At 38.0% G+C, this 23865-nt stretch overlaps 1 protein-coding gene across 1 annotated transcript in view; it reads left to right on the top strand.

The window, feature by feature from the left end:
* SLC26A7 (solute carrier family 26 member 7) overlaps positions 1 to 23865 on the top strand; it is a 118537-nt gene that overhangs the window by 44322 nt on the left and 50350 nt on the right. Inside the window, exons 4-6 of the mRNA XM_030304438.2 lie at positions 4941 to 5105; positions 18820 to 18972; positions 22432 to 22514. Coding sequence (XP_030160298.1) covers positions 4941 to 5105; positions 18820 to 18972; positions 22432 to 22514 — 401 coding nt within the window. The remainder of the gene's footprint in view (positions 1 to 4940; positions 5106 to 18819; positions 18973 to 22431; positions 22515 to 23865) is intronic.

The raw sequence follows: 23865 nt of genomic DNA, 5'->3' as shown, positions 1-23865 counted from the left end.
AGTCTATATATTATATAATGCCATTTAAATGACACTCTGGAAAAGGCAGAGTTTATAGAGATAGTAAATATATCAGTGGTTTTCAGATTCTTTGTCATATTTTAGTCTGGGATCTCCTGAGCTCCAAATGATTTTTTTTTAATTTTCATACATTAAGGCTCACTCTTGTGTTGTAAAGACCTATGGGTTTTGACAAATGCTTATGTTATGTATCCACCATGACAGTATCATATAGAAGAGTTTCACCAGACTAGCAAATTCGCTGTGTTTTACTTATTATACATTCTCCCACTCCCAAGCCCTTGGCAACTACTGATCTGCTTACTGTCTCTATAGTCTTGCCTTTTCCAGAATATCACAGAAATGGAATCATTCAGCATATAGCTTTTTCAGACTGTCTTCATTCACTTAACAATATCACTTAAGATTCATCCATGTCTTTGCATGGCTTGATAGCTCATTCCCTTTTAGCACCGAAAAGTAGGGAGTAAGGTTTTATATTTTCAATTCCGCAGCATGCAACTTCATTAGGTATCCATTTGACATTTTTTGCTCTTGGGTTTTCTGGCCACACAGACTTTTTTTTTCCCCATACCCCCGTGCAGCACTCAATTGTTTTCCTATTGTCATGAGCACTTTAGCTCTCTTCCCTAAACCAGCATACTCTGCTCAGTGAAGAATACAGCTCCTAGCATTTTAGCTCCCACCCAAAGAGCTTCTCTGACTTTACCTTCCTAGTAACACCTACACTACAGTAACACCTACACCAACTTTTAACATTGGTGTAGTTAAAAGTGCCCCCTTCCGGGGCATCTGGGTGGCTCAGTCAGTTAAGTGTCCAACTTCAGCTCAGGTCATGATCTCGTGCTCTGTGAGTTTGAGCTCCACGTTGGGATCTGTGCTGACAGCTCAGAGCTTGGAGCCTGCTTCAGATTCTGTCTCTGCCTCTCCCATGCTCGTGCTTTGTCTCTCTCTGTCTCTCAATAAATAATAATAATAATAATAAAAAAACATGAAAAAAAGTGCCCCCTCCCAATATCTTCATTTCACCTCTTTTTATGTTTTTTTTTTTAATATTAACTGTATCTTTATGTCTGTATTCTGCAGCAATGCATGCCTAGCCCCTTATAGGTATTCAGGAAATATTTATTGAATGGACAAATAAATGATTTGGTGTAATGTAAAAACCAGATTGCAGACAAACTGAAAAAAAAAACAAAACCCTGAAATGCACGCTGTATTCCCTTGGGTAGGATAGTTGATTACTATATACTTCTTTTCCTTTTTCACTATTTGAAGGCCACTTGCAAAAAATGGCCTGAAATCTGAGATACATTCAATTTATATAGAACACATGGTGTTTATAGAAACGTTTACCCAATAGTGTCACGCTAGTGAACCTTGATAATGTGTGTCACAGGTTTTCAGCATTAGCCCAGATCATCAGAATTACTGCAAACAGCTGAAATATATCGATTGTATAACATTTATTTTCTCATAAAACATTGCATGGCCAAAGTTTGGGAGTTGGCTAGCCAGATTAGAGTTATTGTCATCTATATTATTGTAAAAGGAGCTGAAGTGGTTGTTTATTAAGTCATTAACTTTTTTAAAAAAAAAGTCCTTAACATTGGTGTAGAATCTAAATACTGGGCCTACAAGCAAAATAGTCTAGAAGGATCCTCATCTCACATATTTAAGTTCTAAGATAATCTTGGAAGCCACATCCGTCTGTGGGTGCTTCTAACAAAACCTGCGTTGCATGGATATTTGCTACATTCAAGCTGTGTACGTCAGCCTTTATATCCTAGAGCCTTAATTTTGATGTGGATGAACTGTTAAAATGTGAGTAGTGGGGAAAGCGGAGTTCTTAAATTTCTCATTCTTCTCTTTCTTATTCTTCTCTTTCCCTTCTTCCTCGTCCTCTCCCTCTTTATCCTTCTTAAAATTTCCGCCATTGTCTTGGGTTCTGGAGAATATAGTCATCCAGAAGAGAGTTATTTCTCTTCAGCTAAATCTCACATGTTTGCAATCATCCTTCACATACCCAGTGGTTTGTGTCAGAAATGAGCTCTTCAGGGGCTTGTTGACCTTTCAGAGTCGAGAATTCTCCATTTTAGGGATTTATCCCTTGCTGGGAAGATTTTCTTTTAAGCATAAAAATGTGTACAAGTAGAATATTACAAAAACACTTTGAGTCTTTAGCTAAGTTTAAAGGAGGGTACTCCATCTTTCCTGCTCTCTGTTGCAGGGTATGTGTATGTATTTTCAATATGTGGAGTGGCTGAACTCTTCATGTCTTGTACTTTCCTGGGCCCTTCCATTTGTAACATTAAGGTCATGGAAATAACTAAGAAGCTGCTATGAGTAGACAGTGGTTAGCCGGAAGTGGTTGATGAATGACTTCAGGTTAAGTGACCTTTGTTTCTCAGGCACGAAAAATCATTAACTCCTCTAAAAAGATGATAGAATTTAGGAAACAAATATTAAACAGAAGGTAAAATGATGATGGTTCATACAAGGCTTCCCAAAAGAGTTTGCTTCTCAAAATAAGGTAAGATTTCCTGGCATACAGATAAGAACTTTCCAGCATTCCACGTATGCATAAAATTCCACATATGCAAACAGGTTTCACAATTTCAAAGATTTGGATTGCTTGTCTGCTGCATTTAGATGAATTGAAAATCCAACTCTCTGGTGTTCATCTTACCCCAATAATATGCTAATTTTGTCCTTAGGGCCTGTAAGAGTTAATGTCATAAGTTGGAATTTACTTACTAGTAGATAGACGCTTGGGGAAAATTGGTTCAGTGTTTTTCTTAACTGATTGTGTTTTCAGGATGAAAATCAACAGACTATGAATCAAGAGTTGCCAAGAAGATCAGTGTGTTCCATTTGTACCTATACCATTGATTGCATATTTCCCTCAGGACATTTCTACTTTGACAAACACACACACAGTTTCTTAAAAAAAAAATGTTACTAGCTGGAGTTGCTGCTCGGGCTTCCTCTGTTGGCAGAAACAGAATGCCTGATTTCTATGTTGGCAATCCAGATTATTTTTTATTCTATATTGAATAAATGGGGCTGCTAAACTGCAAACAATTCAAATACATTTCTTTCTGCACCTATAAATTCTTTCAAGTTTTCCTGAGTTGGGAAATGTGGTGAGGCCCCTTCTATGTGTTCAAAACTGTGGCTGGTTTCTTATGATGAGTAAATATCCATGACATCTCCTGATGTTCCTGTGCCTTACATATTTTGCATGTTTTGTAAGTTTTGAAGTCCTTATATTATTTCACATTCACTTTATAATGATTCTACAAGATAGATAGCATAGACTTCAGTCTAATGGCTTATAGATGATGATGAGGCTCAGAAAATTTCAGGAGGTTTTCTACAGTCACAGAGCTAGGACATAGTGAAGCCAGGATCAGAACTTCAGTTTTCAGATTTGAGCCCAGAAAACTCTACTCTGATGCAAGTTCAGAGCATTATCGCTTTTGGTCAAAGGACATTGCAATATGATAGAAATGACATATTTTGCAATTTATGCTCTAGTGTTAACAGATAGCACTTTATACTTCTCTTTTTCATCACTGTCACCTCTTCACAGAAGGAGATCTCATTGCTGTTCTGTCCTCTGATTTCTTTAATAACTAATCTGATTTTCCAAAAAGAATTTTAAGACATGACCTAAATATGGTAATTAACACACTGAGAGGATATATCAACATGACCCGCTTTGTGTCCCTTTTCCAGTGTGGATACTCATGAATATAATTTAATGTTACTTTCAAAACACTGAATTTTATGTTTTGTAGTTTAAAAACTTTTTTAATGTTTATTTATTTTGAGAGAGAGAGACAGAGTGTGAGTGGGGGGGGGGGGCAGAGAGAGAGAAGGAAAGACAGAATCTGAAGCAGGAAGCAGGCTTGAGGCTCCAAGCTGTCAGCCCAGAGCCCATTGCGGGGCTCCAACTTACGAACTGCAAGATCATGACCTGAGCCGAAGTCGGTTGCTTAATCGATAGAGCCACCCAAGCATCCCTGTTTTATAGTTTCTATGACTGAGTTTACACAGTAGTATTCAGTCAAAGGATAGGCCACCTTCTAAAAGCTCTCTCACTGGCAGAGGAAGAACACTAACCATTGCTATGTTAATAGGAGAATTTTTGTTCCTTTGGTCATCTTTTGCCCAGCAGAACTCAATGCACAGCTTCTACTCAAAGTTGATAATTTTGTTTGGTCATGAAACACAGTGGTAGGAGTAGCAAGGAAATTTTTAAGGAAAATTACTTTTCTGCCTATTCTTGGGTTTCTGAATTCATATCCCTTTAACCTAGCCCTATCTTTTGTTCTTCTCTGCCTATAAATAAGTCCTGATACCTTCTTATTATTAGTGGCCATTTAGAACTACTTGAGAGAGTTTCTAGTCAAAGAAGTGTTTCCGTTTCTCAGGACTGGGGAGAAACTCAGGAAATGGCTTTTTTTTTTTCTTCATTGCTTTTGAGATTTTAAACCTACTGGGTGTGGGGTAGTGAAATTCTGAAATTTCTTTTAAATTCTGAAATTTTTTTTTAAAGTATGATAAATGCAAATTTAATTTTTCTCCACAGAGCCCCATATATGAACCGATTCGAGTATATTTCCCTTTTTTATGACTTATATGATGAGGAATAGAGAAAAAAGGAAAAGTCAATATTCAGGGGAACAAAACGTGTTCACTTTAACCGAAGCAATTACATTGTACCCAATAACATTTGGAAAGCCTAGGAACCTAGTTATGTTCTCAAGAAAACTCAAGATACTGGATATATACAATTTAAGAAATCCATTTCACATCGGTTCTCTACGTCTGTGAGAAATGAAAATGAAAATGTGTCAGGTAGTAATTCCTCTAGGAACCTGGGGAAATGTCATTTTCCTTTGTCCTCTTAGGTGGCCATGTTTGTGCTACAGCTGGGCAGTGCCACATTCCTGCTTACAGAGCCTGTGATCAGTGCCATGACAACTGGAGCTGCCACCCACGTCGTGACTTCACAAGTCAAGTATCTCTTGGGAATAAAAATGCCATATATCTCTGGACCACTTGGATTCTTTTACGTGAGTTTCCCATATGTCTTTGTTCGTGTGTTTTGGAAGTGTGTTTCACAAAGTAGAATCTGGTTAATTCTAATACTGTGTTGAAGGACCTTGGGTTTAAATACAGTCTTTTCGGATACTTGAAGTGTGATTTAGGATACAAAACTAGTTGAACAAATTCTATTGATTTTGGAAGAAATTCTGTACAACAGTTGAGTATGGTATAATTTGGGGTCATGATTAGGAAAAAATAACTGGAATTTTTTTGAGAGTCAGATATGTTGCCAACTTCTCATGGCAGCCATCTACTGGGGTTGTGGCCCAGTTTAACTACAGTACGCTCGACCACATTCATTCAGTGTTGTGAACTCTGGTTTGGCTCAAATCACAGGCCTGGTCAAGAATTGGTGGCTGAAGCCCCAATAGCAGACAGTTATTAAAAGTCATTTGAACAGAGAAAGGAACCTAGGGCCAGTTTCAAGATGTTATCCTAATACTACTCCATTGTTTTTGTGTCTTTTTGAAGCTGACCTAAAATCTATGACCGCTCAGGAAGTCACATCCTATGGGAGCTTTAGAAGAAAATGAATGTCTGGTTAATAAACTTGAGGGCAACAAAACTTCCTTTTACTTAATTTTATGTGGTAGAGGAAGAAAAAAACATTTCTTTCTACTCTCTAGGTTCTGAGCTGTGGGCCCTCTAACAAAAAATAGATTAACAAGAGAAAACCAACAAGTTTATTAGCATGTATATCTCATACATACATGGGAGAAACTCAGAGATGAGTAACTCAAAAGAGGGGGCCAGAACTTGGGCATAAATACCATCTTCACCTAAAACCCAGGAAGAGAGTGTGGGGAGGCAGGTTATGGGAAGGGGACCATGAAAAGTACTGTAAACAAGGATAAGGTTTGCTGTGCAGATGCTAAGTTGCACCTTCTCCATTGATAAGAGTTTCTTGTGATTTAGAGTCCTCCTTTCCTTCTTAGTACCCAGAGAGAGACACCTTACAAAGGGACATTTCCTTTATAAATGTAAATTTCTCTTACAAAAGGGTAATTTGTACTCTTCAGAGCTTCCTTGCATCTGTTGTTTCTCCAGATAATAAGCTGAAAATAATCCTAATGTCAAAGAGGCTTATTTTGAGGTGGCATATTTTGGGGTGGCATATTTGGAGCTCCCACAGTGTAATACTGTATGCTAAATAACATTAATGTTTTATAATGAGGGTATTCCTACCCTCAATTTTCTTGATCTTAAAGGCTAAATGTTAACATGCAGAAGTACAGTAATTTCTTTATCGAATCCCTGATGTTGAGGTGGTTTGTAGTGTTTCACTCTTATACACAGTCTTGTACACAGCCTTATGAGGATCTTCGTTATTTGTGTGTTATGATCTGTATCACCAATTATTTCATTAGGATAAATTCCTAGTGATGGAATTACCGGATCAAAAGGGTGTAATTCGTTTTTTTCTTTTTTTTGCCAAATTTCAATCTAAAAAGTTGTGCTAATGAATATTGCACTCTCATTCTATCATCATCAACTCTGATTGTTACTGTTTTTAAAATTTGCCATTTTGGTCTGTGAAAAGTAGGAGTATTTATCTACTTAAATGTGTGTTTTTCTGATTAACTGGTAAAGTGGTCAATAAACAATAACAATTGGCAAGACGGAGCTGGGCGCTGGTCCTGAATTTTTGTTATGTAGGTAATATCCTGCTCAGTGATTCATTCATTATAAGAAAGCTTAAAACTGAAACAAGAACACTGGAACAGAGCCTGGAGGCAACATAATTCCATGCTCCAGTACAAACAAGAGCAGACCAAAGTAGCTGTAAGCTGTCAGGTGACCGGTGGAGTAAAGACTTGGTGACGCCAGGTCTACCCCCACAGAACCGCATCAGCACTAGATTCTGCTTTGACCTCCTTGAATGGGGTGCTCCTCTGTGCACGTGAGGTGAAAGGAAATGTGACCGGGTTACAAATTAGCCTCTTCAGTCACTATTCACCTACACAAATAATCATCCTTCCTTTTCCTGGTTCTGTTAACGGAAGCAGGGTCGCCGGATATGGGAATGACATTTAGCCTTTCAGCTTGCTTTTCTCACGGCAGTGTGCCTAAAATGCTACCTTAAAGGGTTTTGCGTATGATTTTGTTTCCCATCCTGTTTTCTTGTGAGGAAAACTGCAAGCGAGTTAGTCTTTACTTTGTGGGTGAAATACCATGTGGCTTTTTGGGGCGGGGTTAAGTTCTCACAATGAAAGAGAATCAGATCTAAAAATTGTTGCAGGTGTCTGACTTTAAATTCACACTATTCCGTTGGTGGAAGTTGCTGTGCTGTGTGTTGAGGGAAAATGAAGAAAGTTGCTCTTGCTTTTCAATGTCACAGAGTCCTCCAGCTTTTAGGCTCCTAGGTTGGAATGGTGCCTGGATTCTTTGCCGGTGTTTTGAAATGAATAGGGACATTTTAACGTCAAAAATCGTGGCAGTCTGACCTTTATAAAGATCAAGAAATAAGTTGTGCATCATGTGTAGGTTATACTGGGACATCTGCAAGGTGAGCTTTGGTGTAGTTAGGCTGAAGAATCTGATGATGATAATGTGTCCTCTGAACTCGCCCCTGCATCATGTGGGTGGGATGTGAAGGAGCAGAGCTGAGCTCAGCACAGAACGATAGAACAGAGGACAAAATGGAGGCCTTGGTCACTTGGTCAGAGAACCCAGAGGAGAGCGATTAACACATTTGGGGGATTTTTCACTCCGACTGTGCTTCCGACCTCTGAGCTTTTGCAACTGTTATATCCTTTTTGAAAGCCTCAGGCTGATGGGAGATAAAGATGTTATTTGGGACATAAATTAATATCTAGACCATTTGAGGTTCTTGCACAAGGAGCCAGTTATCACTGCTAATTTTCTCAGCTAGAACCCTCATCTTTCTTAAAAGAACGCAAGTTTGGCCAATCAAAATGTTAATTCTGGTAGTAGCAATCCTTAATATCAGCTTTGAGAGAAAACACAGCCTTCTGCCCTTATCCTGTTCTGAGGTCACTGTAAGTTTGGCTTCTCAGTGTCTTCTACCTGGGCGATGCCTGATTCTGTGCAAAATCTCCATCCGTTTGGTTGCTCTGGGCTGGTTGGTGTTCTTGCCTCAGCAGAACATTTTTATTTTTATTTTTGTAAGTTTATTTATTCTGAGAGAGAGAGAGAGAGTGCAAATGGAGAAGGGGACAGAGAGAGAGAGAGACAGAGAATCCCAAGCCGGCTCTGCACTAACAGTGCAGAGCCCTATGTGGGACTCAAACTTATCAACCCTGAGATCATGACCTGAGCCAAAGTCAGACCCTTAACCAACAGACCCAGGTGCCCCATGCAGAACACTTTTAGAGAACAATTTGAATCAGATACAGGTGCTGGTACCGTGCTCACTTCTGCCCTGTCAGATTATAGGAAAGGTCTCCGGCAGGTCTTAAGAAGAAGATATGCCCTAATGCATTTCCGTTTTCTGTGTCTGTAGATCACATGCGACCAATGCTAGCTAAGCTCAATAGTTAGACCACTTTTTCTCTTCTACCTGAAAACTGTTACCCAGCTTCATAAGATGAGGGGCTCTCCCAAAAGTGTTAAACCCCACTAAAGCTTTTTGAGTGCCTTGGAATTTCTAGGGTCTTTCTATGCAAATGGATACTCTGGAACACTATTATGATGCTCCTATATTTCCAATAATAAGTGGATGGAGTTAGGCCTAATTCATCTTTTTTTTTTTTTTTTTGCCTTCCTAAATCCCTTCACACATAATGCTTTACTTTTCCCTTTGTTCTGCAAGTTTTATCTCTAAATTCATATACTTCTAATGAATTTAAATTATGGCTGTTTCTTAATGATCTTTAAAGGAGTGGGTAAATATCAGTTTTTTTCTCTGATTTAACTTTTAGCTCTGGTGATTTTATTAGGGCCCATACAATCAAGTAGACACTAATTGATCTATCTTTTCTTTTCCTTAGAAAGAGGCAACAGGAGAAAGAACTTTAGAATTTTAAAAGCCCAGATTCAGATCAGAACTCTGGCTTTGACCAAATGACTAAGTATCTTTGGCTCCTGCTCTATAAATTGGTGATAATTATACCTATTGGGAGTCATTTCCTAAATGAAATTTCTGGAATAAAATAAGTGTTCATTAAATAGAAGCCATTATCTTTATACTAGTAATTCATATTGGATATAACTAAGATTTTTTTTAAAGTGCTACTTATGTAATAGATACTCTTATCTATTAATAATAGTAGAATAGTAATAGATACTTTTCCTATAATCTGCGGAGGACTCAATCAAATAATCAAAGCTAAATAGTAAAACAAACTTACTTCTCTTTTTGCAACTTAGAAATATGACTTCGAAATTTATAAAACTTTAAAAAATAACTATATCTGCTCTTAATAAGGGTTAGTCATCAGAATTGAAGAAATTCTGTTTTTTAGTTTATTTTCATTGAAAAATATTTCCATCTATTCAGCTCACCATCCCCAACGGTTATAAACTCGCTTAATAAGTTATAAACACTGCTGGAATATATTTAAAACTAAGCAGAAGCAATAAGATTACGAAGGTCAATTCTGTCTTGCGACTCTGGCTCACCAGTTACATTGTTTCATTCCTGTTGTTCTTAAGATTCAAATATTTGACTGATAGTTGGTTCCCCAAACAGATAAGAGGGAAAGTTTAATTCTTCTCTAGAATAAATTTTTTTAACTGAGAAATGATAATGTATCCTTTTATTAGAAAGGATGTTTCCCCAAAAGGCACAATAAAAATTACAAAAATTCCTAGTTCATATTAGCACATGTGGATTTCTTTGAGATGGCGCCAGTGTCTCGGCCTGTAGCAACATATGATAAATTTGGCAAAGGTAGTTTCACTGGCATGGCTTTATATGAGTACTGTTCTAAATAATTATGTACAGTTCTGTACATTAAACCAGAGAGCACAAGTCAAGCTTGGCAATATATTCAACTACCCTTTTTGGAAGTTTTTATTTCCTTCCTTAAATATGAGGAGTTTCAAAACTGAAAAACAGTTTCATTCCTGCCCCCATCCCTGAAGTACAAGCGAAGCACTTTTCTAGTGTGAACATCCCTGAAGGCTGCAAAGCAGGAACCAAGAATGTTAATGAAATGGGATAGAAATGTCAGAAGCAAATCGGAGCCAATGAAACTTTTTTTTTTTTTAAATAGAGAATGAGATCACAATTAAATATGTACAAATGAGGTTTATATGTGGAGAATAAATCTACTTTGAAGACCTAAGCCCTCTGGGAATTCTGAATCAAGAACACACTTTGGTGGTTTATGAAAGGCTATGTTTTCTCTGCAGTTATTGTGACATGTCTATTGTGAATTGCAGGGATGTTCAATATACTCTGAAAAATGGACAGAATAAATTGAAGGGAAAGAAAATGAATGTTCATCTGCAGCTTGATTCAATCAGCGATGCAGGGGATAGAAAATGTGGCAGGTTTAACTTGGGTACGGAACAATTATATGGGTATTTGCAACAAAGGTTGCTTTACAATTCTAAAGCAGAGGGCAACTATTTTTGCCACTCGACCATCTTGGGTTAAGCTCTCTCTATCCCCCACAATTCACTGAAAAATGCAGCACTCCAAAATCCATGCTCAAGTAATTCAACTTAAACTTAGTGTTCTAAACAAGTGATGGCTGGATGCCACCTGGGCTGTGGCAAGCTTGGTTGTGCATGTTGTGAGTTTCATGTACCCAGTGTTGTCTCTCGTGTCTAACACACCATACTTCCCCTAGTTCACGTTTTGGTTGCAGACTTCATTTATCCCTTAAAGCAATACTGAATGGATTTATGCCCAGTGTGAGAAGCGCTTATTGATGAGAAGTTTGCATATAATTATGTAAAAAATAATAGAGTGTTGTGTTTTCTTTCTTCCTTTTGAGGTCTTGTTTGTACTCATGAAAATACAGCCTAGGGTTAAATTTTCAGCTTCATATTTCTGTTTGTGCTACTTTAGGATGTAGAGGGATTTGAGGCATTTGGTTTAACAATGCTTATCTCAGAATGTTTAATGATATAATGATATGCAGGCAAAGTTTATAGGAGACATCAAATTCCTAAGAACAGGGAGAACGAGTCCCAGCATCAATTTTGGAGGGATTGGAGATGGCTTTAGGGATCCCTAAGCAAAATCTATATCTGCTTAGAGGTGGGATTCAAACATAATAAAGTTGAAAGTGAGTTGGAGTAGGGAGAGGGCATGTCTGGGCAATTGTAGGTCATGTTTAAAGGTCCCAAGGAGGTGAAAGCTGACTTTAAGAACAAAAGTCAGAAAAAAAAAAAAAAAAGCCAGGGCTGACAGCAGACTTCAGTCTCGTCACCTGCCACATGGGAGAGTTGGACTAAGTGTGAGGCTTCAAAATCAAAAATGTTCAACAGACTAATCTGGGGAGATTTTCCAAACTACACGTGGACGGGAAGAGATTAGTGTGCATCCTTGAGTCAAGAACCACTAGAATTGATTTCCTTAGTAAATATTAACTAACTGCCTCATAGGCATTGAGGATGCCTTTGAAAAATAATATTCCTGTTCCCATGGAGTTTTATTGAAATACTGAAAGGGCAGGAAGTAGGGCAGGAATAGGCAGACTGGTGAACAGAATCATCTCAGATAATGTTAATGAAGGAAGCCGGGTTGTGTAATTGAATGTGGGTAACGTGACAAGTGAAGGAGAAATGATAAGACTCACCTTTTATTAACTGGGAAGTTAAATGAGTCATTGCACATAAGATGGCTAGCCTCGTGCCTAGAAATGTTAATTATCCCACTCTTCTAGAAAGTGATGATATTGAAACAGTCTCTCCCATTCTTTCTGCCGCAAGTTTCCCTCCCCACATCGCTTGTGATAGCAAAAATGTGAAAATTCCTCTCCATTTAGGGTGGTAAGAAGGAGTTAAGGTGAATGCACTGTATAGATGCAAGGAGGCTTTCACCAGATATGCATATGTTAAGAAAAAACAGTCGCGGTCCCTGTACTCGCAGCTTTTAGAATCAAGTTGGAAGGCTTTCTCGCTTGCCTTGCATGATTCTGCTACTGATGTCAAAGATGCAGGGCCAGGAGTGAGAAAGGTTGGTTTGCCTGAGTTGCGGCCAGGTACCTCGACATCCCACCACTAACAACCAAAATCAAAGACTGCATGTGCCATGGTGGTCTCCCCTTCAAAGGGGTGGTGTTGCCATTCCAAGGAAAACAGGAAGCACCAGGAAAGTTTGGAAAAATTGTATGCTGGACTGGAAGAGAGGAGTAGTGAGTGAGTCACTGGTAAACTGGTAAATGTGCTGGTCTAGGCTTCGGGGCATCTGCATCGCAGCCCCGACTCTGTCACTTGCAAGCCAAGTCACCTAGTAAGTCATGAATCTTTACAGCCTGGATTTCCACATCTACAGAATGAGTCTGTTCAGCTGCTTGATTATTGAGGCCTTTGGGGCTCTGACAAGTGTCTTCTAAATACTGCCTTTGTTAGGCACTTTTGTTGAGATCCTTACCACAGCTATCCGCCATGCCTTGTTATCTGGGAGAGATGCTTACATCAGCTGGCTGTCTCTCTTAATGGTATTAATCATGTAGTGATTGTTACTAAAAGCTTTCTGTTTAGTTTCACCTTCTGTCTTAAAAATACTTCTACTTAGTTAACTGGAAGAGAGGGTGATTAGCTAGGGTATATATGAAATTCCAAAGGGAAAAGATCTGAGTCACCCATACCTCTGTGGAAGGCTGCCGCCACGGTTAGATGGATCAAACAACAAACCTGGATTTTCCCACAGCTCTGGAGGCTGGACATCAATCATCAAGATGCCGGGACAGGTGGTTTCCTCTGGGGCCTCTCTCCGTGGCTTGCGGGTGGCCACCCTCTTGCTTCTTCACCTGGTCTTCCCTCTGTGCGTGCGTATCGCTGGTGTCTCTGTATGTCCTCATCTCCTCCTTTTATAAGGACACCGGTCAGATTGGACTAAGGGCCCATGCTAATGGCCTCATTTTCATGTAATTACCTCTTTAAAGGCCCTTTTTCCATGTATAGTCACATTATGAGGTACTGGAGGTTAGGGCCTCAGCTTATGAATTTTAGGGGAGCACAGCTGAGTCCCTGACACCCTCTTTGAGTTATCTCAGCAATGAGAAGCGTTTGACTTGATGACTATGTTATTGTCCTGTGAAAACTATTGCAGTTTGCCAGGAACCTGGTGGCTTAACCACAGAAATCTATTCTCACATCCCTGGAGTCCAGAAGTCAAAATCAAGACATTAGCCTGGCCACGCTCTCTCTGGAGGTTCTAGGGGGAAACCTTCCTTGTCTTCCAGCTTCTGGTGGCTCTGCACATTCCTTGGCTCCTGGATGCATCACACCACACTGTGCCTCTGTTACCACAAAGCCTTCCACTCTATGTTCGTGTCTTCTTCTCTTCTGTCTCTTATAAGTGCACTTGATGGATTTTAAATATATGTCTGTGCACAGATGATGCCACATGTGTTGTCAGACCACAGGCTGAACACATGGTAGCAAGCATTTATGAATGTTACTATTTTTTTCTAGACAGATTCTTGGTTTTGTGCTTAATGATAGACTCAAAGTCATATAGGGGGAATCAAGACCCGTGGATTACAGATTAGTACTTTCTACCTATTATACAGTAGCATACTGACAGATTTATTAAGGATTGTACTATCACTCTGTTGTTTCTGTAGTGAAACAGAAAGTGATTTATGACAGATTCCTAACACAAAAATAGCACAGGAACAACAAATAATAGTACTAAAGGATTTATATATTCTTTTTGGCATAGAAATGTATATTAGCATATTCCGTGTGGTCCCTTTGTAGATAGTTCAGAAATATACTCATTGCTGCTACTGAAGAGTTGTCGATGAAGCATTATATACTTAAAACATTAAAATCCTTTTTTTCTGTCATGGAGATTTCATTACTGCAAAACCTAAAGCAACCAGAATGCTGGCAAAAAGGATATTTTGGTTGACTGAATTTTCTGTTAATTGGTTGATAGAATTTTCTAGTTAATTGAGTATTGGACAGAAAGTCCATTTAGTTTGTGTTTTCTTAATTTTTTAAAAAAATGTTCATTTATTTATTTTGAGAGAGAGAGAGAGAGAGAGAGACAGAGACAGAGAGCGTGAGTGCAAGCAGGGGAGGGACAGAGAGAGATGGAGAGAGTGAATCCTAAGCAGGCTCCATACTGTCAGCCTGTAGCCCAATGAGAGCTCAAACTCACGAACCATGAGAACATGACCTGAGCCAGAATCAAGAGTCAGGTGCTTAACCAATGGAGACACCCAGGCGTCCCGAAAGTCCATTTAGTTTTGAATACTATTAGTATTTCTAAAAAGTTAAGATCTTTCTCTTTGCCTTATTAAGTTTAACAAAATGGATATAATTTAGATTTTTCTTCATTTATAAGTATTTCTTTACAGGGCCTTGTTCAGAACTTCAGTAACAGTTGTATAAATGTGAAACTGTTGAAAGGGTATGACCCCCTTAACTAAATCCTGAATATGATTTTTTTTTTAGCTTTAGATTTTGCTTCATTCTTATAAAAGTGGAGTTATTAAAAATCTGATTATCGGGATCAGATAGCAGATATAAAAAATCAATTACTTGAAATTTACTGCAACGGTAGCTTTAACATTTAGATCCAGGCCTTGTACACAAACATGTTGACAGAATAAATAAATGATAACTACAAATACCCTTAATATGATGTAGATCAGGTATTGATGGTGAGGAAAGAAGAGTCTGGGTCCTGCCTCTCTTCATCATTCTGCTTATTCAGAGTAAAATCTCCTCTTTGCAGATTTATGATTATTTTTACTACATTTGGCCAAAGTATTTATTCATTCAGCGATAATTGTTTGGTGTCTCTCAGCCAGACACTATTCTAGAAGTTGAGAATCCATCAATAAAACCTTAAGAATGATCAAATCAGATAAAAACACATTATATAAATACATTTGAGTGTGTGCGCAAATGTTTAGTGAGTGCTTCAGTAAAGAACATAAGAAACAATAGGTGTATTATGAATAGTCTATTTTTATTCCTTAAAATACCTCAAAATGGATTTGTTTATACATATGGATATTTTTCATTTTTTTCAATATGTGAAATTTATTGTCAAATTGGTTTCCATACAACATGCAGTGCTCATCCTGAAAGGATATTTTTCATTTTATGTCAAGTTATAGTGAATGGTCCATTTAGAGAACTAGTATTATAGTTTCAAAATGAGCTAACCTCCTATTTTATTAAACAGTTTGGTCAGCTGTGATGAAATAGCTTATTTATTTATCTGTACACATAGAAACTGTCTTTGATCCTCAGAGGTCTGAGAAGTGAAGTTGATCTTCAATAGGAATTTTTATCTACTGAAGCTTAGTGTGTGATAGCATTCTAAGATGACTGGATTTATATGAGAAATGAGAAATTTTAATGTGTACTTAGGATGCCTAGACTTGCATTAAATGAACATATGTAAATATGTGTAAGTATGTGTGTGTATATGTGTATCCCTATCTCTATTCCTATCTCTGTCCCCATATGCCACTCGTTGCCTACAAGCTGACTTTAGCTGTGACTTCTTTGTGTGGGTCCACATGACAGTCATTAGATGACGCTCCTCATCAGCCTGCTTTTCTGTTGTGTTCTTCATGCTGGTTCTAGCAAAACTTTGCCCGCCCCCATGTTCTTCTGGAGCATCTTGTGGGATGTGCTTTGTTCTACAAGTTGTAGTTTAACTCAGACAATAAAAACCCTGGTTTTTGTTGTTCTTGTTGTTTTGTTTTGTTTTTGTTGTGTTTTGTCATTCCTTTCATTCTGGGGTGGTCATTTTTATTACTGCAAACACATGTTCTCAAAACGCACATTACAGCAAATTTGGTATGGCTTGGAGTTTAGTAAATTTCTCCCCTTTCTTATATAGGCACTCTCATGGCATACTTTTATTTTTTTTATTTTTTTAATTTATTATTATTAGTTTCTTAATATAATTTATTGTCGACTTGGCTAACATACTGTGTAAAGTGTGCTCTTGGAATGTACCACGGGTAGATTCCTGTGGTTTATCGCTTACATACAACACCCAGTGCTCATCCCAGCAAGTGCCCTCCTCAGTGCCCATCACCCATTTCCCCTCTCCCCACCACCCCCGTCCACCCTCAGTTTGTTCTCTGTATTTAAGAGTCTCTTATGATTTGCCTCTCTCCCTCTCTGTTTGTAACTATTTTTCCCCTTCCCCTCCCCCATGATCTTCTGTTAAGTTTCTCAGGATCCACATATGAGTGAAAACATTTGATATTTGTCCTTCTCTGACTGACTTATTTCACTCAGCATAATACCTTCCAGTTCCATCCACGTTGCTGCAAATGGCATGATTTCATTCTTTCTCATTGCCAAGTAGTATGCCATTGTATATATAAACCACATCTTTATCCATTCGTTCAGTTGATGGACATTTAGGCCCTTTCCATAATTTGGCTACTGTTGAAAGTGCTGCCTTAAACATTGGGATACAAGTGCCCCTATGCATCAGTACTCCTGTATCCCTTGGATAAATTCCTATCAGTGCTATTCCTGGGTCATAGGGTAGATCTATTTTTAATTTTTTGAGGAACCTCCACACTGTTTTCCAGAGTGGCTGCACCAGTTCACATTCCCACCAACAGTGTAAGAGGGTTCCCGTTTCTCCACATCCTCGCCAGCATCTGTAGTTTCCTGATTTGTTCATTTTAGCCACTCTGGTGTGAGGTGGTATCTCAGTGTGGTTTAGATTTGTATTTCCCTGATGATGACTGATATTGAGCATCTTTTCATGTGTCTGTTTGGCCATCTAGATGTCTTCTTTGGAAAAGGGCATGCTTTTAATACCATGCATGAAACAGAAGGAATAATCCTCTAACTGTTTTAAAACATTTGGATCCTTGTGTTTTTCCTTGACAAATCATCTGAATGATATTCTCAATTTTTTTTTAATTTTTAAAAAAAATTTTTTTAATGTTTGTTTATTTTTGAGACAGAGAGAGACAGAGCATGAATGGGGGAGGGGCAGAGAGAGAGGGAGACACAGAATCAGAAGCAGGCTCCAGGCTCTGAGCCATCAGCCCAGAGCCTGACGCGGGGCTCGAACTCACGAACCGTGAGATCGTGACCTGAGCTGAAGTCGGCTGCTTAACCGACTGAGCCACCCAGGTGCCCCAGATATTCTCAATTTTATCCTTTAATCATCAGAAAACTATGTATTTGGACAAAAATTTTTTAACATTCCCCTAACCCCATCTCCTATAGAAAATATTTCACTGAGTAGCGTTTTGGATTTTAGTCCTTGACATTGAGTAAGGGGTGACTATGGGAAGTGGAACCTGCTCCTTCACTTGCTGTAGGAATTCTGTGAACAATTACTATCCAAGAGACAGAAAAAATACTGTCTGCACTGCAGGTGACTATGAGATTATAGTACCCTCAGAGTGTGGGATAAAATAGAATACTATGAAAAAGATAACAGGTAAAGCTAATTATTCCTTATGTATTTGATCATTCATGTAGTGTTTTGGTTTTTGCTGTTGTTGTTTTGTTTTTAAACTGGGATTCTGGATTACCTACATTATACCCTGATCCCTTTCACTTAGTGAGGCTCCATTTTAACTGAGTTTACTTTATTTATTTATTTGAAAGAGTTACAGTGTTAATGGTAACATTTAACATATTGAATTGAGGTTCAGCTAGCCTGATGAATCTCCTTTACACCTCCTTTACAACATCCCTCATGTATGTTCCTGATCGCTGGACCAGAGGGTCCTGTAATTAGGAAACCTGCTGAGCAGAATTTTAGGAGATGCTAAGGAACATAGTCTATGTAAGCTCTTTTGATCCATTGTATACATAATATTTTGATCCAGTATTTTTAGTTGTGGTCAAATTATATTTGAGATACTAAAAAGAGAGGTCAAAGTACCAACCAATAAGTTGGGCTACTGTGAGAATAGCGTGTGAGCTAGAGTGAAAGCTAGTTTAGATCACCTGAAATGACTTGAAGAATTTGTTATGGACAAACAGAAATGAGCTTATAAAAATTGTAGCATGATCCAGCAGAAGGAGGAGTTAAGGGACATGTTGAAGATAAGCATTTAAGGTCTATTTAAAATCTTTAAAATTATACAAGTGCTATATCTTTGCAAGAGAGAATTTGGAAGACACAGATAAATGCAAATATCTCCTTATGCAGAGCTATTAACTCTCCAGATGTATCCATAGATATTTAAAGTACGAGTGCATGTTTGATCCTGAAATTTGAGGAAGAGCCTATGTCCCCTTACTGCTCTTACTGATGAATCTGCATGTAGGTAATGAGTTTTAGCACTCTGCCCATTAAAGTGTCCTGGGAAAGACCCAGAAGAGTCATTCTCTCTAGCCATGTCCTTATGTAAGAAGGAGCAAACACTGAGTTTAATGGGAGAATCAAGGGCAAAGCAATTTTGTACATGCAAATGTACTTGCTCTGGATCAGCACTGGCCACCCTTTACATCCCACGTTTCCACCCCCCATCCGTTAACATATTTTTTGAAACATCACTGAGTTCATTTGGAGCCAGATTTCGATGTTGGTATATTGTGGATGATCCTGAATTTTGTTTGTATTTTTCCTTATCACTGTAGATCTATGCATATGTCTTTGAGAACATCAAGTCTGTCCGACTGGAAGCACTGCTGTTATCCTTGCTGAGCATCGTGGTGCTTATTCTGGTTAAAGAGCTGAATGAACAGTTTAAAAGGAAAATTAAAGTTGTTCTCCCTGTCGATTTAGTTTTGGTAAGTATGAAATCAACATTTAGCCTTCTGCCTTACAGTGCTTGCCAGTTGTTGGGGTAACCTGCAGAGGTTCACTCTATTGTCTACAGTAACCCACAACTATTCCTGTCTCTCATTAAAGTCAGGCTAATTTTGCAGGGCTATACATTAATGTAAGAACAGGAAACATTTTGAGTCAATACTTTTTAAAAAAGGAGGCACACATGTTTCAATTTACACAGCATTTCTCATATGCTTGTAATTTTTTTTACATAAATAATAGAACATATAGCTTCAGATTTTAAATAAGAAGACATTTCTAAGGGTGAGACTCAGAAGATCTCTGGAATGATTCTCCCTAAAAGCTATAAAAAGTGATACCCCATCCTACTAATGTGGCATCTGTATGATATGCAGAGAAGTATTATCAGTTGACCAATGTCCATTAGTGATTGATAGAGTTATTAACACCTTTTTTGCTTACCTAATTTTGCTTTATTGAAAGGATACTCATGATTTTCATGGGCCAGGCCTGCTTCTCTAATATATTTTTCATTGTTGTACCTGGCAAAGCAATGAATTATGCTTTACATTAAGGTTTATGGCATTACAAACTGCATTTTGAAATTTTAAGAGCCTCTAATGAGGACTCTTAATTAAACAAAGCACAAGTTGAAAATGAAATATTAACACAATCACAGCCTACTAACCTATCATTACCTGACTGTAGTTTTTTAATGGTCTTTGGGTTATACACGTACAGGACAAGAGGTGTCTAAATCATTTCACCTCTTGAAATATTCATTCATATTGCTGAAGTGGTGTAGGTTTACATAAACATGTAAGCTTAGCACGTTGGAAGCTCTCTGAGGACTATGACATATTTCTGTAGAACTGAGATGGATGGCCTCTCTCCATAGCTAGACCTTGGATGATTCTATACTCCTGATAATTTATGGAGATGCGTGTAACAGATGTGATCAATATAATGTGTGTGTGTTTGTGTGTATTTCAAATAAGCCATAAAAGTGGAGGGTACTATAATTATTAGTTTTCACAGCAACAACTGTGAAACATACCATTTTATTCCAAAGTCCTATAGGTATTAAGAAATCTTATTATATCTTGGGAAGCTTTATTACATAAGTTGCATGAAAACAAAAAAATGAAACCAAACCTTAGGTAACAAGGCCCTTTAGCTGGTAATAAAAAAAAATTACTTATTCAATGCAAAACTAGTAAGAAGTATCTTTTATCCATATATATATATATAGAGAGAGAGAGAGAGAGAGAGAGAGAGAGGTAATTCTTACACAAGGTTGCTCCTAATATTTGCAAGAGCCAAGGTAAAAGTGCTAATTCGGGCCTGAATACTTAAAAGTTATAGACCAACGTGTTAAAGAAAACAGGTTTTGTTTTCCTAGTTTGACTAAAACGCCACAGTGATTACCTTGAACGGTCAGAAAAGAGAATTCTCCCATTCCTTCCAGTTCTGCCAGAAGAAGGTAGCCTGGGGAGAGCCAGCCAGCTCTTTGGCCTGCCCCTCCTCTTCCTCCTCTGACTCTGTCCCCTGTAGGTGGGACAGAGATTCGAATGTATATGTGTGGCTATTCCTGTCCCATTATCTAAACTCCAAACACATCCTCACTCTTCCACACCAGAACTGTCCCTTGGCCTTTTCATGGGCCACGTTGGGAGGGTGAATCTGGGGGAGATACTCCAAAAGCAGGCATGGGCCATTTGGGCAGGAAATCATCAATTCTTGAGTATCCAAAGTGTCGTCCAGAAAGACCGGGACAGGCGAGTTGGACGCATCCCTTCATCCCTACAAAGCTCTCCTTGTATGAGAAGGGCAACAGGTTGAGGAGGGCCAGATTAGAACCCTCTAAAGCACTGGACCTGCCTGGACATGTATCCCATGTTGCCCAAGTCTAAGGGCAGTGCGTGTCTTATACACACCTATAATACTAAAATAATATTGAAGAGGGACCAATGACTTGGCTGATAAAGGAAGTTGAATCATGTCAAAGAAATACAGTGAGGAAATAAGATGTTGTCTGGAAGCCAATTCAGTGGCTTAGATTCCTTGGTTTTAATATTGGCTACAGGTCCTCCACCTTGTGTGTTCTTCCAGTTTCAAGAAGGAACCAATATTTTGTGCCTATGGTATATTTTCTTTTATATCTCATAGTATTGTCTGACCTGATGTAAATATTTCTTGGAAATTATTAGCAATTAAATTTATTAATTGTCTTAGGGATTTTCGAATACGTTAATACTTCTGATTCTAACCTAATAGGCCTGACTTTTTAACTACTGCTATCTTCATCAGAAAACACTATTATATCACAATATTTATTATGTTTAACAGTATAATCTGCATAGTTTTATTGCCTTTTAAAAACATTCTCAAGGCTGTTTTGCTTTGTGAGTCTACTTGTTGTTTTAAAACCCTCTGTAAATTTGGTTAAATATCATCACAGAACAGAAATACACAGATAGGAAAAATCCCTACAAAATAATATTATTGGGCATTAATGTTCAAATATGCCTTAATTTGCTAGTGTGGTTTTGTTAAACCTTTTTTCTGGCCATGTATATGGTAACTTTGTACTTTAAATAGATAATTGGTGTGCCTCTTTTTGACAAAAAAGGAAAAGTGTCGTGTATAAGATCTAAACTGATACCATAATCATGTGAAATTTCTAGTACCTACTAAAATTATCAGAAGAATGACAAGAGAACGTGAAAATGGATGGAAAACATGGGGGTGGCATGGTAGGAAAAACAAAGGCTGAATTGAGTTCCGAACATACCTTTTACAGGTGATTATGCACACAGGCAGAGGAGACCTGACCTTGCTTATCATATGTCATATAGCAGAGTGTAGGGCACCTGCGATTCCACGGAGGTGACTTTAAAAACAGTGAGTCCAGCATGTTATTAACTAGTATATTTTGCTTCAAGAAATAGTGAAAGCTCAAAATTAAAAATTTCCCAAGGAGACTGTCAATCATCGCTGACAACTAACCTATATAGAAATATTAATGCAATATCTCAAACTCCTGAGAGGTTGGTGTCATGGAGGGAAATCGTGCTGTGTTACAAGGCATTCCCTCATGTCCTGAGACACAGGTATTTAGGTTGGTTGTGGTATCTGTACACACACATACACGCCTATATTCTGTTCTGCGCCCCTTCAAAATCAGACATAATTGGATAGACACATCAGGAAGGATATTAGAAAAGCCATATTGTTGGATGCCATTTAACTTTTGAGGCTGCAAATCAAGTGCTCACAAATTTCAGAGGGATTTTTTTCATTTTTAAAGTTTTCTTAATTTTTAAGTCTGTGCAACTGCAACATGACTCTTAACAATCATGGGGCACATGAACAATGTTTACTTTTAAAAATAGTTTCAAGGTATTTGAGAGGCCAGTAATAATTTTCTTTTTCTTTTTTCAAATGGAACCACACAGATTATTGCTGCATCATTTGCTTGTTATTGTACCAATATGGAAATCACATATGGATTAGAAGTAGTTGGTCATATTCCAAAAGGGTAATGTAGTCTTTTTCTTTCTTTCTTCCTTTTTTGTTGGTTTGTTTGGTTTTGATGAAGGAAAGGACTTGGGGTAGGTGGCTATGGATTTCATTTCTTTCAAAGGCTCTCTATAGGACAAAATTCTAATTAATTTCTGTTTGAAAATAATAGGAAGAAATAATACACATATCGAGAAAGAGTAACTTCATAAACTGTTTGCCTATTAGTAGGGAAGTTGATGACTATCTCATACAGCCTTACTTCAGGTGAAAGATTTGCAAATTATTTACTAAAATATTATTTGGGGAAAAAAGGAGGGCATTGAATTTTCAAATTATGGTCACACCCCTGGGATTTATTGTTCCCTATTCCACTCACATATTCTTATGACTATTTTTATTTCACTTTATACATAGTAAAAGTACAGAAGCATCATCTGAAATAATAACCCCGCACATAGGCCTAGGTGGTGTATAATGGTGAGGGAGGGTGAAAGCGGAGAAGGTTTCTTAAAGCCTTCCTGTGGACACTAAGAGGAAGGTTAACGTGAAATGTTGACCCTGAAGGGCAAAACGTGATCCAAATATAGTCTGAAGGAACATAAAGACATCTTAGGGAAGAGAGGGGTGTATTATGGGTTATTCCCTCTTAATGGGCTATATATACACCAGTGTTTATAAATGTGTAGCAAAGTTACAGTTGTTGAGTCCTCTGTATTTTTATCTTCCAGTCCAAAATTTTGGTTTGTAATTACATTAAAATGGAAGAACATAGAAAAATTCTCAGAGGTTATCAAGATAATTAGAAAAAGCAACTGTCTTTAGCCTTTATGTAGATACAGGTTATTATTTAAATCATCTTGGGTTTTCTACAGGATTCTCTACTTTTCCACCTTCAAAAGTCGACTTATTGTTTCTTTCTGGGTCAGCTTAGTGTTGTTAATAATTAGTCAAGCTCATCTTTTAGAAAACAGAAATTCATATACTCTGAAATGGCAACGCTTTGTACATCATATTAAGGTATCTTAGGGCCTGTAATGTTAGAGATCAATTTCTCTTGGGGGTAAACTTTAGTTAGTGGATAAAAAAAAAAATCATGCCTCTCCCCCACTGCTTTATTTCTTCTTAATTTTGAATGACCTTTCTAGACCTATTCTCTTAAGGAATCATAGAAAGAGTGTGGCATTGAAAAGAGATGGTGAACCCCAGCTCTACCATTCGATTTGTGACTTAGATGCATTACCTAAACTTTCTTAAAATGTTTTCTCTGCCAGAGTGCATGAGTGGCGCTTGGTCTAGGGTTGTGTAGACAATGAAACTGCTGATTGAAAGGGTTGAACATTCCACTTTCATGCTAGGTATTAAGTCAA

The sequence above is a fragment of the Lynx canadensis genome, chromosome F2, assembly GCF_007474595.2.
Source record: "Lynx canadensis isolate LIC74 chromosome F2, mLynCan4.pri.v2, whole genome shotgun sequence".
In the NCBI taxonomy this organism is placed as follows: Eukaryota; Metazoa; Chordata; class Mammalia; order Carnivora; family Felidae; genus Lynx; species Lynx canadensis.
The sequence above is the reverse complement of the archived record's forward strand: the minus strand, read 5'-3'. Positions and strand labels throughout refer to the sequence as shown.